The following is a 19,451-nucleotide window of genomic DNA, read 5'->3' as shown; positions in this document are numbered from 1 at the left end:
CAGATTAACTTAGGAAAAACAACAACAGACTCTGCTTCATGTCCTCTTGGGTGAAACAGTTATATTACTCACCTTTATACATTAGAAGAATATGATGTTATAAAAAGCAGAATTAGATTAAATTTCAAATATAATGTGATAATATTCCAATGTTATAATATTGCAATGTGATAATATTTCATTAAGTTAGAGATATTGGCTGTTTATGTTTAGGTAGCATATGAATCTAATTTTGCTTAGATAAATGCCTTTTTGGTAAGGTGATTACTGTAACATAAAACCATTTACGTTTTTACCATTTGGAACATGGAGGACAAATTGAATTTTGGCCTCATAGTGGAAATAAGGGGTAAAAAATAACTAGTACCTGCTTGTTTAATCACTCAACCTGGATGATTTAATACCATATGAATATCTCTTCAGTTTCTCTATTGCTTTCAGCTTAGTTTTTTTTTTTTTTTTTGCAACCCCTTTCCTTATTTCTTCTTCAGTGTCTTTTTTTTTTTTTGCCAGTGTTTAATTTGCGAGATAGTAAATAAAATCTGACAGCTGTCTTAATTTAGTTTGAAAATAAAAATGTGGGGAAGAAAAAATAATTTGACTAATGTTTTTGCATGGCTATGCATTTTATGCTGTTTCTTCTTTTTACACAGATACACATGCACATTTATGTATATACAAACCCATATACAATAGAGGGTTAATATCTTTATGTTTATTTTCTTTGATGCCATTATTCTTTCTAAGGTCTGTTCAGATACTTTCTCACCTTTATTATTGATTTTCTAAAGAATACTTTATTCATGTTGCAGGTCTCCTTGTCCCTCTACTTTTGTGTAAGTGTTACTTTGGTGTTTTGTGACACATAAAATTGTAACTATTTTTTCAAAAATATATCAAAATTACAAACAATTTTCTCGATGGCCTTCGAGTATTGTGTCTGATCTTAGATAATAAATTCTTTATCCTTTACTCTTACAGGTCTAGTTGTTAGTATTCAGATATTTAACCCATGCCTAGTGTATATGTGTGATGCATATAGAATTTGACCACATATATCCATTTTCCTCTAAACTATTGTGTTTTTTTTTTTTCTTTTTTGGTGGTAGAGGAATTGAGACAAGTTTTATGAAGTAGATCCGGAACTACCCCTCCCAAATGCTGGGATTACAGGGATGAGTATCACTTTGGTCCTCCAAATATGTTTTTGAAAAGTTCATATTTATTGCTATTTATTTCAGTTATCCTGTTCATGATATAGCAATGATAAGTTTTTGGGCAGTATTCCATGAAGGTCCCTATCTTTTCCCACACTACTTCCACATTATTATAGCTATTGTATCTTTCTGGTGCATTTTAATAGTAATTGGAGAAAGTTTCTCTTCCTTAGTTGTTTGTTTTCAAACATTTTGAATAATTTTTATCTGTTCATTTTTCCTAATGACTACTATATTCCTTATGTAAAACATTCATACTCCTCTCAAATTGTGCTATTTAGGGAATTTGATTGGATTTACACTGAGTTTTTATACAGTATTAATGTTGTAGAAAACTTGCTTCTTTATGACTTTGAATTTGTCTGTCTCTGAATATGGTGTGTGCGCATGTGAGCATGTCCATTTTTTAGGTTCCTTATTCTTGTATGTACTTTGTAAAGGATATATATATATATATATATATATATATATATATATATATATATATACACACACACACACACATATATATATATCCACACATACATATACATACATGCATACATATGTATATCTGTGTATATATATGCATATGTGTATATATGAAATCTTTAATCTTAAATTTTGCAATTCATGTGTAGGTGATTTTCCCTCTACTACACATAGAATATGGCACCCTGGCCTTTGCAGTCCTTGTCTTCATAGCACTACCATTCTTGTCTTGAGGTGCTTATTGGGCAGGTTCTTCAGAAGTTCTCTACTGTTTGCTGTCAGTCATCAGACCTTAGACTCTCTCCCAGGATTGTGAGTGTCCCTTGTGAACTTGTTAGAAATGCAAATTCTCTGAATACATCCAACCCTGATTGAAGTAGACACAGTGGGTGATTATCACATCTTGGGGCCTCTGAACCTCAAGCTTGCAAGCCAGTGGTTTAAATACATTTTATATTTTGTTTCTTTTTTTTAATTCCTTCAGTCTTTTCTTCTGTAAGATTTGCGTGTAGTGGAAATCAGTGGATTATGTAGACTGGACATTGATTAAATAGGTTGAAGTAATATGCTAAATTTCAAGGTAAAGAGTGGAAAATTGGACTAGGAAGATTTCTCTTTGGTGGAAGGTGCTTGCTTGCCAAGCCTGCTAACCGGATTTCAGTAATCCTCTAGCCACACACATAGAGTTGGATGCAAAAAGTGGTGAAATTGTTATGTGTTTAGTGTGCAGTGGCAAGAGATCCTGGCACACCCCCCAACATGAAAATAAAAATTTCCAAAAAGGGTAGGAGGATGGGACCATTCATTACACACACATATATTTTCTTGGTTCCTTTATTAAGGGAATGGGAGGGAATGGGGAAGACAAGGGGGTGATGATTGGCATAGGGAGGTTTGATTCAATGAGAGACAGTACAACATTACACACACACACATATCTATATATACATACATATATATATACATATATACATATATATATATATATATATATATATATACACACACACACACACACACATACATACACACACACACATATACATATACACACACACACCAGTAGGAGTTTAATGTAAAATTGCAGGAAATCAAGCCAGTTGTGCTTGGCATTCGACACTAAAGTAAATGTTTGTTGGATGAAGTTTATCTTTATAACAAGAGAACAACAGCTATTAGAAAATCATATAGAATTTCATTAACACAAGGGCATTAATTTCATCATCAGTAAAAATGGTCAGTTGCAGAGGTGCCATAAACAGTATCATGAACCAACAATATAATCCCAAAGGCATTCCTAATCATATTATGAGTGACAAAATGAGAAGAGCCTTGTGAGGTATCTTGTGAGACAGAAGGAGTAAAATTACTGTAAAATACAGTTGAGTTGCATGCTGTAAGGTTTGCACAGCAATGAGGGACAAGGTAGTAATGAACACATGGTGCTAACATGGGCAGAGTGCCCCAGTGTCTATAAATAGAAGCCTGAACTGACTGACTGAGAAGAGTGTGTCAGTCACTGTTTACCTCCACCAAAGAAGAGAGAACCATACAAAGCATGGAAGTGTATTCATTCTGGTGGGAGTGTAGACCTAGAAGTCATTGTTACACTTTCCTGGACTGTTAGTTGGAGTATGAGATGCTAATCAGGAGAAAACCAGGCAGTTAGATCACTTGTTTCAAAGGTAAATTCTGAACTCAGTTTTAGGTTAAACTGTTCTAGTTTTTTATAGTGTTATCCATTTTGTTAAGGTTATTTATATGGCCACATATCACCTGACTATCCATTTATATATTTATTACAGAAAATTATCACCACCCACTGTAAAAATTAACACTCAACTCTTTTAGGCTGTGACTACTTCCATACAATAGGTGGAAGAAGTTTTTAATCATTCTGTAATGCTTTGGTTTGTGGTGAGGCCAGTGCCTCATGCATGGTGGGAAAGTGTTTTACCAGTGGACTGCACTTCTGATACCCTCTGTGATATTATAAACTACTCTTAGTCTAATAAACCATAAAGAATACAGTTCTGTTTGTCAAGCTTCGTATTTCATAATTTTAAGATGATTTCAAATTTTCAGTAATGCTGTAACATGTAACTTGATTTAGAGGAGTGTGATCATGTTCAAATTTGGTAGATTTTGAAGTTATTTGATTTTGTAGTGCTTAGTCTTTTCCTCTAATCCTTTCTGTCAGCTTTCTTATTTCAGGTCTTATCACAGTTTTATTTGAAGATAGACTATTATAGAAACTCTTAAAATTTCTTTTATATAATACCAGTTTAGTGCCTCAATAAGGCCTTCCTTATATGGTGTGAAATTGGCTAGGGATATCTCAAATCTCATAATTTTTAAAGCTATTGGTTCTTGGACAGGCAAGGACAGGATGATGTGATTTTTTTTAATTAAATGCAATCATAAGAATATCTGTTTGAATTACTACCTAGCTGTATGATAGGTGCTTGAAACACATCAGATTTGTGAATTACTGAAATGCTTATAGTGAAATTGCTTGAACTTAGCAAGATATCTAAAACTATCAGAGGCAGTTTTGTCAGTTTTATTTCTGTTGAGCTAAGTGGAATATCTCTTATTATTACCAAAAAATTATGTGTATACAAAGAATTGGGTTTCATTATAGTATTTTTAAACATTTTTTTGTTTCTCCTTCTGTCCATGTGTCCTCCCACACACCTTAGTCTCCTTTCTGTTTTTACACTACATAGTTCCTTTTGTCATTCCCCACATCATCTCTTGTTCCCCTCTCGTTGTATCCAGCATAGCCCAAACTTACTCTCACATGCCCTTATTTCCATAAATACAATCATTAAAATTTAGTATCCACATATGAGGGAGAACATGTGATTATTGTCTTTCTGGGCTTAGATTGCTTCACCTAGTATTTGATTTTTTTTTTCCTAGTTGAATCCATTTTCCTGAAAATTTCACTTCATTTTTCTTTCATTGAGTAGAATTTTAATTTTTTTTTTATTTTATTAAGTAGAAATTGTATTAACACATCATATGTTGGTACCATCATTTCCCTCCTCCCTGTCACCACTTCACTGCCGGCCCTCCTTAGTGGAATTGGTGGTATGGAGTTGTGAGAGCAGCAATTAGTCATTGTGGGGAGGGGCAATGTCTCTGGATATTCTCACCCACCCTGTGGCTCTTATATTCTTTCCACTCTCTCTTCCACAAAATTCCCTGAGCCTTGATGGATGTGGTTTAAGTTTACTTTAGTGTTGTGCTCTTAGCAGCTTTGGGATTTGTGCTTTCGTGTGTTTTGAGTATCCTCAGTGTTTGCCTCCATCACCTTGGCCCTGGTTGTTAGGCTTTCCATGGAAGCAGCATTCATGTTCATCTCACCAATTTCTCTGTGGTTTCACATGGGCCCTAGCTGATGTGTGAGGGGTGGCCCATCTCCTGCCAGGGAGTCAGCTATGTATTCTTGCCTTGTTGATTGATTTTGTTTGTCCTTGGTTTTTGTTACTTTCTGAAAAAGAAAACATATTCTCCAATGGAATGTGAGATCAGGATAGGTTTAAAAGGATAAGCATTGTTAATTTGGAGAGATTTTTATGGGTGTAGCCTCACTTTTGGACAAAGACTTGTAGGAGCTTATCACTGGAGTCTATAATCTTTGTCTCCATAGGATTCTGTTTCCCAGTTCAAGTGATGGTTTCATTTCCACTAAGTGGATTTCAGAGCTAATCACAGTGCCATTGGTTACCAATCTAGGCTGTGTGCCACTATTGCAAAGGTGTATACATCTTGCCTGGCTGGTTGCCTTCATTTAGGAGTGTCCCCTGCTTGCTCACAATGTTGTTGGTCATTTTCCCTCAGTAGCTCATGTAGTATTTTCAGCCCTATGTAGGCTAACCATGTGGGAACTTGGAATCATTCCAGATTCAGCGAGATCTCTTGATGTTTTGTGTCTGCAGCATATGGTGTCCTCAGCAATAGAGACTTACCTTTTACCTTAGGCAAGTAATCAAGTGCTATGACAGGAATCTGTCTTGTTTTGGAGATTTCGTAGGTCTCCGACCAACAGTTCAACGTGGTTTGTAACCAATTTCTGGTACTGGGAGTTATAAGCCAGAGCCAAATGTTTTAGGGTTTGGCTTCATCCTACCTCTACAGGGCCCTACTTATTATTTAGTTCCAGAAATTAAATAATTTCCTTTTGATTTCTTCCATGACCCATTCATTATTTAATAGTGTGTTCAGTCTCTAGGAGATGGTGTAATTTCTGCTGTTTCTGTTGTTGATTTCTAGCTTTAATGCACTGTGGTCTGATATGATGCAGAAAGATATGTAAATTTTCCTGAATTCATGGAGGCTTGCTTTATGCCCTAATAGATGTTCTATTTTGGAGAAGGTTCCATGGGCTGTTGATAACAATGCATATTCTAGAATTGGGGTGGAATGTTCTGCAGTGTCTGTTAGGTCTCGTTGATATATGGTAATGTTAAGCTATATTATTTCCCTGTTGATTTTCTGCTTAGATGATCTGCTTATTGATGATAATGGGGTATTGAAGTCCCCTACTATGATGGTATTAGGATTTATTTATGGTTTCTTTTTAGTAGGTTTTGTTTTTATAAAATGTGATATACCTGTGTTTGGTGTGTATAAATTTATGATTGTGATGTCCTCTTGTTAGTTAGTTTCCTTGATGAGTAAGAAGTGGCCTTCTTAGTCCTTTGGTTTGAAGTCAATTTTGTCAGGTATTAATATAGCCACATCCATTTTTTTCTTACTTTCATTTGATTGGAAAATTAATTTCTATCTTTTAATTCTGAGGAAGTATCTATCCTTAGAGGTGAGGTGAGTTTCTTGAAGAAAGCAGATAGAAAGGTCCATTTATCTGATCCACGATTTTAACTTGTGTCTTTTGATAGGTGAGTTAAGACCATTAGTATTAAAGTTAATATTGTAAGATTTGATTTAATCCCTGCCATGTTGGACACTTTATGGGGTTTGGTGCTTTCTTGGGCTTTGTATATTTTTGAGCCTTCTTTAGTTTTGGTTATTGTATTCTTACTCTTGTAGGCTCCTCTGTATAGTGTCTTCCTTTAAGTATTCTCTCTAAGTTTTGCTTTGTGTTCATACAATTGTAGAATTGGCTTTTATCATGGAAGATGTTCTTTTCACCATCTGTTATGAGGGATACTTTCACTGTGTATAGCACTTTGGGTTGAAAGCCATAGAATTTTAGGCTTTGAATTGTTTCATTCTAAGTCCTGGTTTTCGTTGAAAAGTATGAGGTAATTCTGATGGGGGTGCCTTTGTATTAACGAGTTGTTTCTCTGTTGCTGTAGTTAGTATTCTCTGATTTCATTGTTCAGGGTTTTAATTTTATTGTGCCTTGGAGAGATTCTTCTTTGGTCCAGTCTGATATTCTGTGAGCTTTTATAAAAATATTTTTACTTTTATTTACTTATTAATGAGAGAGAGAGAAAGAGAAAGAGAATGGGTATGCATGGGCCTCTGGCCATTGCAAATGAACTCCAGATGCATGTGCCCCCTTGTGCATCTGGCTTATGTGGTTCTCAGGAATTGAACTTGGCTCTTTAGTCTTCGCAGGCAAACACGTTAACACTAAGTCATTTCTCCACCTCCCTGTGAACTTTCTGTATCTAGATGGATCTCTTTTTTGAGAGGGGGGGAAAGCTTTCTTTAATAATTTTGTTGAAATGTTCCCATGCCTTTGGCCTGGATGTCTTCCCTTTTGGTATACCCGTGATCCATATGTTTGGTCATTTTAGCATATTCCACAATTCCCTCATGTTCCATTCACATGATATTTTGAAGTTATCAGAGATTTTGGACTTCCAGGCAATTTCTTCTGTCTTGTCTTCCAGATATAAGGTTCTGTCTTCCACATAACTATGTTAGTAAGGGTTTCTAGAGAGGCTTTACAAGATATATTTGATTTTTCTGTTTTTTTCATATTGTCTCCATCCCTTTTTCGAGTTCCAGTTTGAGGTCGTGGTTTGATTTTCTTGAGACTTCTTGGAATTCATTCTTGCATTGAATCATGTCTTCATTAAGCTTAATCAGCTGGTTATTGGGATCCTCTAATTATTGACTCACCTTCAATTCATTTATCTCTGTTTTGAAGTTTCTCTTTTTAAAATTATTTTTATTTATTTATTTATTTGAAAAAGGGAAAGAGGGGGAGAGAGAGGAAGAGAGTGAGCAAGCATGCCAGGGCCTCTAGCCACTGCAAATGAACTCCAGATGTGTGTGCTCCCTTGTGTATCTGGCTCATGTGGGTCCTGGTGAATTGAACCGGGGTCCTTTGGCTTTGTAGGCAAACACCTTAGCCACTAAGCCATCTCTCCAGCCCTTGAGGTCTCTCTTACTGGAAGTATTCCTCCATTAAGTTAATACCAGTGAAGAAAGCTATGTCCATTTCCTTTATATGATTGTTGGTTTTTTGATGGTTTGCTTCCAGTTCAGTTATTTGCTTGATCGGGGTCACATAGCTTGTCATATTTTCATTTTGAGCTTCTAATTCTGTTGTCTCCTCTGTGTTTTCATTGGAGATTTCCATTATGGGACTAGGCCATCTTGGTGGAGATCTCTCTGTTTGTTGTTTTGCATTTTTATGTTGTTGTCTACCCATCTCTGGGGTAAAAATCTTATTTTTTTCAAGGAGGCAGCAAGAATTTGCCCTTGTAGGATCTTCAATGTGTTCTGTTTTGGGTTTGAACCAGATGGAAGTGGGTTAGTATTGCATTCTCAGATGTGAAGGTTGTAGAGGTTGCAAGTGTGCCAGCAACTCTGGGCTGATACAAAAGCTATGGTTAGAGGTTCAGAATCTCTTCAGCCTACTATCCCAGCAGTGCCTTGCCCGCGAGGCTCACGAAGAGTAGTTCTTGTCCCTGTTCCCCCCCACTGTACCCCAGGTGAACAGGTTGTGGAGGAAGCACTGGTACCATTTGGTGGATAATTGCCAGTTATTCTTGTGTTCCCTGACTGGGGCACTTGTAGGAGGTAGCTGGTGGTAGGAAAGTGGAAGGGGGTGGTTGGGATGTGGGTGGGCCCGTGGGATCCAGAAACCAGGCCTGAGAGTGGTCTGAGGAGGTAGTGGGTATGGAGGCTTCGATGTGAAATAGGCACTGGTGTGGAAGCATGGGCCCCAAGGCCAGTGTCCAGACTGCCCTGTCCAAATGAACTCAGCTGCTGCATTAGGCACCGGCCCACTGCAGCCTACCATTGAGCCCTAGGGTGTACGTGTAGGAATCTGCATATTCCAGAATATGCATCCCTGTGCCCACCCAGTGGAGTTCCTTTAAGACCTACTAGTACTGGAGCCCCCACCCCATTCTTGACTGATTTCAACCCCAGAGCTCTTGCTTGGATATGTGTCTGCCATCTTGACTGGAAATCTCCCTAGAGTACAATGTTTTAAAGTCAAAACTGTAAATTAGGTCTTTGTCAGGTGTGTTTTCTTGAGTAGCGACTAATTTTCCTTTTATTCATGAGGGTGTTGAGACCAGTGAGAACGTGTGTGTGTGTGTTTGTGTGTGTGTGTGTGTGCATGAAAGTGAAAGAGAGAGAGAAAGAAAGTGAATGCTTACAGTCTTTCCCTGCTGTGCTAGGATTATAGACATGCACTGTCTCACCTAGCTGATGTGTGTCTGTTTATCTATAATGCTTGTCAAGTTGTGTTTTTGTTTTGTTTGAAAACTTTCTTTTCCTAATATGCTGGCCCTTAGGTATCATGTCTGCTTGTTTTCTTGAGGCAGAGTTATTCTGACTTTTCTGCTCACCAGTATAATCCTCCTTTGAGGTAAAGATCGTATCTAATTTTTGTTTCATTTTGTTTTTGCATGTAGGATTTCTCTCTCTCTCTCTCTCCCTCTGTCTCTGTCTCTCTCTCTCTCTCTGTGTGTGTGTGTATGTGTGTGAGAGAGAGAGACAGACAGACAGAGAGAGAGAGAGAGACAGAGAGAGAGAGACAGAGAGAGATAGAGATCATATGCGTGTGGGAAAGTACCTATATGAGTGTGAAAGCCAGAGGTCAATATCAGGTGTGTCTTCCTTAATTACTCTCCACCTTATTTTTTGACATCGTCTCTCCCTGATGCTCTCACTCATGCTGGAGGTTACTGATTTGGCTGGACTAGCCAGCAATCTTCAGGGATCCTTCTGTCTTTACTTCCCCAGTGATGGGATTATAGGCTTGTGCCGTGCTTGACTTTTACATGGGTGTTCTGGCTCTAAAGTCAGGTCTTCATGTTTATCTGGCAAGAATTTTATCCACTGAGCCATTTTCCCAGATGCAAATTTTTGTTTTATTTTTAATAAAATATTTTAAATATACAAAGAAATACATAGACTATTGCAACGAATGTCCATGTAACAACCACTTAGCTATTGTCACATCACCATCCTTATTTCAGACTCTTAATCAGATGAAACTGAAATTCCTAGTGTATTCCACCACAATTACATTCTCTTCTCTTCCTCCACTGAGGGAACTACTTCTCCTAATTTGTTATCGTTCCTGTGCCTCTATTTTACTTTTTTGTGTATTTTATTGTATTGTATTGCAAATTTTATACAACTGTATATATGCATGTCTACATATAATGTGTGTAGTTTTCATGTATTTTTTGTTGTAATGTGTGTAAATATGAAATATATATGTAGAGAAAGAATATAGATTATGTATTGTTGAGATTTTGATAAATACTATTTGTTCTTCTTTGGTTTAATTTTTATTTAATTCCATGGATTTTAGATTTAATTAGATATGTCTCCCAATATGAAAAATTAAATATTAACTACTCCTACTTTATATCTCATTCCAACTACTGTACATTATAAATTTCTTTATGTAATTTCAATATGTTATAGTTATAATTAAATTATAATTTTCTTTGTAATTTTCCTCATGCACAATAGTAGTACACAGAATTTCCCTTCTCTTTCCCCTCTCATTTATATTTGAACTGGCACTAATCAACCATAATTCTATAAACCTTACTATTTTCAAGGTCTCCAGTGGCACCTGTCTGACCACACCAAGTTGTTATTTATTTTTATTTTTTTGAAATGCAACACTGAGCATTCTGGTTCTAAAGCTCAGTGTATTGTATTTTATTATCCAAGGCTAAGATTTCCATTTTTTCATTTTTCTTCTAATAAATTCATTTTAGTTTTATATTTCCTTTTGAAAAATATATGTAACATTGATGATGAATATAAAACAGTATAGAACAAATACTATCAAGCAACCATATTTAACATTAAGAATCAATGCTAGTGATAAAGGAGAGTTTGAAATCATGAGGAAGTTGTTATTTTTTAATTCTTAACTCCATTACTGAGCAGCACCTGACATACTTGGTTACTATTTCCATTTTTTCATGTTTTTCGTGTGCATGCATGTAGGTGTATGTGCGGGTATGCATGTATGTGTGTATATGCACATGTATGTATGAATACATGTACACATTTGGAGGCCAGAGTTTGATATAATGTGTCTTCCCCAGTTATCCTTAGTTTTTTTTAATTTTTTTTTTTTTTAAGATCAGGAGAGAGGCAGAGAGAATGGGTATGCCAAGGCCTCTAGCTATTTCATTGGAAAACCTCAGACAGATGTGCCACTTTGTACATCTGGCTTTATGTGGGTACAGGGAAATGGAACCTGGGTCCTTTGACTTTGTAGGCAGGCATCTTAATTGCTAAGCCATCTAGCTCTTCAGCCTTCTTATCTTATTTTTTTTTTAATTTTTATTTATTTATTTATTTATTTATTTGAGAGCGACAGACACAGAGAGAAAGACAGATAGAGGGAGAGAGAGGGAATGGGCACGCCAGGGCTTCCAGCCTCTGCAAACGAACTCCAGATGCGTGCGCCCCCTTGTGCATCTGGCTAATGTGGGACCTGGGGAACCGAGCCTCGAACCGGGGTCCCTAGGCTTCACAGGCAAGCGCTTAACCACTAAGCCATCCCTCCAGCCCTCTTATCTTATTTTTTGATCCAGAGTTCTTTCATTGTCCTGGAGCTCACCAACTCATCTAGACTAACTGGTCAGTATACACTAGTGATCCTCTTGTCTCTAGCTCCCCAATTCCGGGGATATAGAAACAAACTACCCTTTAATGCCTGTTGTTTTATGTGGTTATAGGGTATTCCAACTCATACTCATGTGACAAGCAGTTTACCCACTGAGTTACAAAGCCCACTTAGCCCACCTTTCTCCATATAACACTACATTGTCTTTCCTTCTAGGATGCCACACCTTTTTCATTTTCCTTCTAGTTCATGGGTACTACTCTTTTTTAGAGATAGGTTTCTTGTAGCTCAGTCTGGTCTTAAACTTGCTATTTAGAGGAGCCTGGAGTTGAACTCCAGATCTTCCTGCCTGTACCTCTGAAATGCTGGGATTATAGACATGCAACACTATTCCTCTCCTTTAAATGTCTTTTTATTTTGATTTGAGAAAGGGTCTTGATATGTACTTCAAGCTGGGCATGAACTCTTTGCATAGCCTAGGGTAGCCTCAAACTCAAGGCAGTCCTTCTGTCTCCTGAGTGCTGGGGTTACAGGTGTGTACCGTCATGTCTGTTATGCTGCTTGCTACTCTTTGTTTTCTTGTTTATATTAATTAACTGTGTGACAAATTAAAACAGTAAACCTCTGTTGCCTGCCACATGTCTTGTGTGTATCATTTTCTACCTTATCACGTGCTTTTAGACATGGGTCCTTTTGAAGCACAGACTTTTAGTGCTTTTTATAATCACATTGAACACTCTAGTTTCTGGTTTGGGGTGCTGGTTTCTTTCTACAAGATCATAAAATGGTCACTTGACTATTTCTTTGGTTGTTTTTCAGCTTTCTCTTTTCACCTTTAAAAATTTGATCTCTCAGGATTATTATTTTAGGGCAAGAAATAGCATATACCCCATGGAGTTTTAAAACAGATTTAAAATATAACACAAAAATAAAATAAATGGTCATCTAATTCCCCACCTAATTTATTTTTCTCTATCATTTTCCCCATGTTTGTTTGAGATACCATTTATTTTGGATTTTTGAGGTAGGATTGGCTTCCTCCTGAGGGCTGGGCTGAAGGGCATGTGCCACTATGCCCTGGAGAGAGAAAGAGAGAGGGAGGGATGGAGAGAGAGGGAGGTGGGAGAGAAGAAATGAATATGAGACAGGATATGAATGAATGAAGATAGGCACACCAGGGCCTCCACTGCTGCAAATGAACTCCAAATTAATGTGCTACCTTGTACATCTGGCTGAGCCATCTCTTCAGCCCCGAGGAACCATTTCTTTATAATTTCTGTATTTGAGTTGTTCAGAGGATCTTTAATATATTTATGTCTTCCCTTTCAGCTGCACTATGGATCTTCCATAGTGATATTGAGACTAATATTTTGAAAAATCCTTATTCATTTTATAATTGTTCAACTAATTATGTAGCTGTACCTTATTTGATCTTAACAGATTTTGAACTTGTTGAATAATTTCTTACCATCCCTTTTCAGCTTTCATATTACAGTTCTCTTAGTTTCCTTCCTGCCTGAGTTTTCTCTGCTTTCTTTGCTAGCCTGTGTTCCTCTGTTTCACTAGGGTTCTCCCCATTCATAGAAAGCCTATTCTTGAATAATATTTTCAATCCTTTCTCTTTCCCTAGCATTTAAATGTGTAGGTATGCCTGTGTTAGATAAATATATTTATATTAAACGTTCCTTTTTCATCATTTCTTCTTCTCTAAACTCTCCATCACTTGACATCATTACTTCTCAATTACCAAACTAATGTTGTCATGTTATTCTTTGATATGCAAGCCTTATCTATCGTTTTGCAACTCTACTCCCATATTGCAGCCTATGTAAATTTACATACATACACACATATATGTGCACATACATGCTTGTTCAATTAATGAATACTTAATAATATGCACCTAAAATTTTATATAAATATATGTATATATTTATTTGGATAAACAACTTGGTTTTAGTTACCTCCTATATAATTATATTACCTGTGTTTACTTCCTTTTCACTTCTAGCCCCATTAAAATGAGGACGTGTAAGCGCATTCATTAAGAACATAAGAACAGGAGTAAAAGAAATGAGTGTGATTGAAACTAATTTTTATTTTTTTAAAGAGCAAGAGAGAGGAAGCTAGGAAGGGAGAGAGTGAGAGAGAGAGTGAGTTGGCATACCAGGTCCTCAGCCACTGCAATCAGACCCCAGATGCTTGCACCACCTAGTGTGCATGTGTGACCTTGCACTTGTATCACCTTTGTGAATCTGGCTTATGTGGGGTCTGGAAAGAGATCAAACATGGGTCTGTAGGCTTTGCAGGCAAGCATCTTAACTGCTAAGCCATGTCTCTAGTCCTTTTATTTTAATTTTTAATACGTTTATTTTCAAGAATAGAGAGAAATAAAGAGAGAGAAAAAGGGTGGGAATGAGGAGGAGGAGAGAGGAGAGAGAATAGACACACCAGGGCTTCTTGCCACTACAAACAAACTTTACATACACTTGCCACTTTGTGTATCTGGCTTTATGTAAGTACTGGGGAATAGAACTAGGAATATCAGGATTTTCAAATGAGTGCCTTTAACTGCTGAGACATTTCTCCAACACAAACTAATGTTTTACTTATAGCAAAGTTACAATTTAAATCTCTTCCTGTCCATGACCTTATTATAGGAGAACTGAACTAATTTTCCTGTGGAAATCCTAATATCTCCAGTTCTGGAGGCTCCTAGTCTGTGGGAAGCAGGAGTGTGTCATGAGATTAAAAATGTAGGTTATTTGTTGAAAGCCTTTATGATAATGGCTGGGGTTCCATATCCTGCCATGTTAATTCCCACTCTTCAGGATACCACACAGTCTCCTATATGGAGAATTTTAGTAAGCACCCCTGGACTGAGAGATCCACTTGCAGTAGGGGTATTGGGTTGATGCCAAGCTGTTATTTGTCTATGATGTGGATACAGCTTCTGTTTATCTTTGTTGTAATCTCTGTTTGTAGTCATGTGACTCTGACATACATATCAAGCCCTATAGGGAAAAGTCATTAAAATAGCTAAGTGAGTTATGCTGTCCACTGATGCTGAATCTTTCTTACATGACTAGCACTGGACTTGTCAATAGTTTTTGAGGAAGATCAGATGAATTCTATGTGGGCCATAACCTACCTTTGTCTAACTTAGGAAATGACCCCCTTCCTCTGTTTTTGGCTTTGGGAATCCACTTGTCATCCTACTTCTCAAGACATGCTTTTTTTCCTGTAAGTCTTTATAAGTTTCACTTTGTACAATTCTAGAGCTGTCTGCCTCTGTCGTTGTTCTTATGGCATCTTCTACCTTTGTTGTTTCATTTTCATACGTAGGAACAATATTTTTTTTTCCTGAAATACCAATTTTGTGCTGCTATAATGGTTTTGCTGACAGTAGGTGATTTTTTTTTTTTACAGGAAAAAAAAATTCTTACTGTTCTCTAGCCTGGGAATCTAAAATCAAGATGCCAGTATGTAGCAAGGAGTTTCTTGTTATATTATCCCATGATAGATGGTGGACAGGAATCCATTCTACCACATTGTATTCAGATCCATGTTGTTGGGATGAATATACAACCAGGCACAGATTATGGAGGAAGGGATTTATTTCAGGCTTATAGATTCACATGAAGTCTCATCAATGTCAGAAGAAGCTGGCTCCCTTTCAATTGTCCAAGCAGAGAGAAATCACCAACAGCCAATACCATACCACCAGCAAGCAAACACCAATGCCAAGTTAACTGTTACAGTCAGCTCCTTGTTGCTGTGACGAACAACCAACCAGACACAGTTTATGGGAAGGAAGGATTTCCTTCAGGCTTACAGAAGCCAGGAAAATACCATCAATATTGGAAGAAGCTGGCTCCCTTACCTAAATCCAAGCACAGAGAAAACAACCAATAGCCAGCATCATCAGCAAGTGGATCCACCACAGCTTAAACTACTATGCACACACCTTTGGACTGGAATGAATATCCACTTTAAACACACCTTAGGGGTGGATCTGGTCCTAGTGACATCTCCTCCAGCAGGTTGCTGGAGACTTAAGCAGGAAGGCTTATCCTCAGTCAAAAATACCCGAGGCATGGGGGACATTTACATTCAGACCACCACATACAATAATGTCAATCCATTCACAAGGCTGGTGTTCCCATGACCTACACAACTACATTCAGATCACACCTTCCAACACAGACATATTCAGAATATTTTCCAACACAGTGCTTTTAAGACAACACATTCAAACCATAGTCGTAATTACAAGCAAATCTACATGCTTATTTTTGGGAAATTATGTTTGATGGTAGATTTAACTAGTAAAATGAGGAGCAAAGTACTTAATTTCATATTTCTAGATCTTTAGTAATAATTTAGATACAGGTTTATCCCCCCACCCTTGGAAAAATCTCATTATATATAGAAAAAATGAAGACTAACCAAAATTCAAATCTCTCAACATCTCAAAATTCTCTTACCATTAAAACTCTTTTCTGTCAATTTTTATTAACATTTTCCATGATTATAAAAAAAATCCCCTGGTAATACCCTCCCCCACTTTTCCCTTTGAAATTCCATTCTCCATCATATCCCCTCCCCATCTCAATCAGTCTCTCTTTTATTTTGATGTCATAGTCTTTTCCTTCTCTTATGATGGTCTTGTGTAGGTAGTGTCAGGTGCTATGAGGTCATGGATATCCAGGCCATGTTATATCTGGAGGGAGCACGTTATATGGAGTCCTACCCTTCCTTTGGCTCTTACATTCTTTCCACCACCTCTTCCGCATTAGACCCTGAGCCTTGGAAGGTGTGATCGAGATGTTACTCAGTACTCCAGTCACTTCTTGCTAGCACTATGATACCTTCTGAGTCATCCCAAAGTCACTGCCATCTGAAAAGAGAAGATTCTCTAACCAAAGTGAGAGTAGCATTAATATAAGGGTATAATTATTAAGAGAAGGGCTTACTGGGCAGTTTGAGAAGCATAGTATATACATTTTTCCAGACATCAGCAGATGTTACACCCCTAGGGCTCATGACTACCCCTGTTTTAAGTTTTCAGTATTAGGGATGTGTTTCCCCCATGGAGCAGGCCTCCAGTCCAATTGGAGGGCAGTTGGTTTCCACCATGACAGACATGCCACTATTGCACCCATTGGCTCATTTGGCCTGGCTGGCCAAATATAAGGCTTGCAATGTCCACTCTGTTGAGTATCTTCACTGGTGCTCTCTCTTTCTCCCATTGAACTACATGTAGAATGGCTTCCTCCAGTTTTCTGTCAGCACCATTAAATCTTTTTAAAAGAAAAGACAAATCAAGATTGTTTAATTTTGAAATGCTTTACTTTCATAAAATTTCACGTAGGCTTCTTTTTTTCATGTAGGCTTCTTGATTACCTGCAGTAATATGAATATAAGCAGAAAACATAATAAAATCAACATAAATGCCATATTGTTCATTGATTTACTTCCTTTTCAAACTTAAAAGTATTCTATTTCTTAATACTTTGTAACCTTCTTTTCCCTAAAATAATGAGCTGTAAGAGGGCTGAGGAGAAACAAAGAAGCTCACATACTCCTTGTTTAATTATTTTGTCTGTACAATTTTATAGGTAATCCTTGTGGAAACATACTAAAATAAATACAGATATTTTTATCTTTCTGATATAATAAGTTTATTTTATTAATGAGGAACATTTTATATATATATATATATATGTATATATATATATATATATATATATATATATATATATATATATTCAAATATAGTCAGAATGAATAGCATGAGTACAAATAAGAGAATATATATGAATGTGTATGTGTATACACACACATACACACACACACACACACACTCTCTCTCTCTCTCTGCTTTTCCTAACAGACCTTACTAAAAAGAAATAGACTAGATATAGTCAGTTTGTTTAAAATTATCTACCTTTTCTCACAAAACAACCATGAAAGCAGTTCTATTCAGGTCAAGTGTTTACTGTCTTTAAGATTTCAAAATATTGCAATTTTTTAACCTATATATTGCACAACCATTTCTAAAATTGTGGAACCTTCTTTTGTATGCTTCTCAGACCCAAAGTTACCCTGCTAACATGGAAATCAGTGCTGCCTCTGTATATACTTGGCAGATGTTTGCCTAAGTGTTTATTTCTCACTTCTCCAAATCAGCTTTATTCTTACTCCTTAGGGCTTTGGATTTTCCTATGTAAATTCTTACACATGTGCTTGTTGGCTAACAGCTTCGCTTGAAATTTAGTCCATATTTTTAATGGTTCAATATTGAGTTTCCAATATATTGGGACTATTTAACTTTGTAAAATAATAACTTTATTAATTTTTATAAGATGTAATTAGATACTAGGAACATGGATTTCATCTTGCCTTTAGTCATGAAACATTAAAAATATTATATAAGTAGCCTAGTTTGGAAATGTTCTGATTCTGATTTTAATGTAAATTTTGGTTTCTTCTCCTCCTGAACAGGTCATTATCCAAATTTGAGAAGTGATGGATCTTTTGCATAGAGGAGAATTGGTTGCTGCAATCCTTCGTAACCGGTATATTTATGGAAACAATTTACTTTATGAGTTATTTTGATGTCTTTGATACCCATTTGTATACTTAGCAAGTTCCCAGTAAATACTTATTATATACTTAACATAAAACAAGAAGTACTTATTATATTAGTAAATATGAGAATAAATGAGTAACAAGATAAATGAAATGAAAATGTATTAGTGCCACTGTGTTCTGAGGTAATGAAAAATAGAGATTATACCTGGAAAAAACAATTTTTATAAAGAGAGAACAGCTGGCATATAGTCACTAGAGATTTTGATTTGAAGTTTTGTTTTAAAGGCATTATCTCTAAATACAATTATAGCTTAAGAGTAGATGTTTCAAGAACTTATTTTAAAAATAGTATTGCCCTAAGCCAGACATGGTGGTGCACACCTATAATCCCAGCACTCGGGAGGCAGAGGTAGAAGGATCACTGTGAGTTCAAGGCCACCCTGAGACTACATAGTTAATTCCAGGTTATCCTGGACCAGAGTGAGATCCTACCTCAATAAAAATAAAACAAAACAAAAAAATAGTATTGCCCTGTAAATTATGTATACAGTATGATTGTATGTACATTTCTGTCACTAAAAATCTTTTCAGTGGGTTAAAATGAGCCAGTTGGAGCTTTCTTTAACAATGTAGGAATTTAAATTAATGTTTTAGAGAAATACAACCTTGTTTTTGCAGGTGTGAATGAGTATCTTTTATTCTTAATGGCTTGATTGTATTTCATCTTCATAGTAATCTTGCAGTCTAGTTAATATTGGCTCTGTTTCATAGATGAAAAAATTGAAGTTTAAAATCATCAAGACACTCCCTGCTAAGACTATACTGATTGTAAATATCAGAACCAGAACATAGACTACCAGTGCCTCCTTTTAGCCGCCTGACAAGCTTGTAACTGGATTTTCAGTAGTAGAAATGTATACATAATCACAATGTAATTCTATTTTAAATATATGTATATATGTGTGTGTATGTAATGTGCGAGGAGGGAGAGGAAGAAGGAGAGGGAATGACTGAGACAGAGGTAGAAAGAGAGAGAGAGGACATGCATGAGGGATCAGGTTTTGAAAATAGTTATATATGTGGTAGAATTATTGAAATATAAATGTCAGACTTTAAATTCAGCA

At 36.5% G+C, this 19,451-nt stretch overlaps 1 protein-coding gene across 2 annotated transcripts in view; it reads left to right on the top strand.

Moving 5' to 3' along the window:
- Positions 1 to 19,451, top strand: part of Klhl13 (kelch like family member 13) — a 188,964-nt gene that overhangs the window by 61,221 nt on the left and 108,292 nt on the right. For both annotated transcript variants that reach the window (XM_004671472.3, XM_045140695.1), the window contains exon 2: positions 18,238 to 18,311. In XM_004671472.3, the coding sequence (XP_004671529.2) occupies positions 18,262 to 18,311 (50 nt within the window). In that variant the 5' untranslated portion in view covers positions 18,238 to 18,261. The remainder of the gene's footprint in view (positions 1 to 18,237; positions 18,312 to 19,451) is intronic.

This window comes from Jaculus jaculus, chromosome X (assembly GCF_020740685.1).
Source record: "Jaculus jaculus isolate mJacJac1 chromosome X, mJacJac1.mat.Y.cur, whole genome shotgun sequence".
Classification (NCBI taxonomy): Eukaryota; Metazoa; Chordata; class Mammalia; order Rodentia; family Dipodidae; genus Jaculus; species Jaculus jaculus.
The sequence above is the reverse complement of the archived record's forward strand: the minus strand, read 5'-3'. Positions and strand labels throughout refer to the sequence as shown.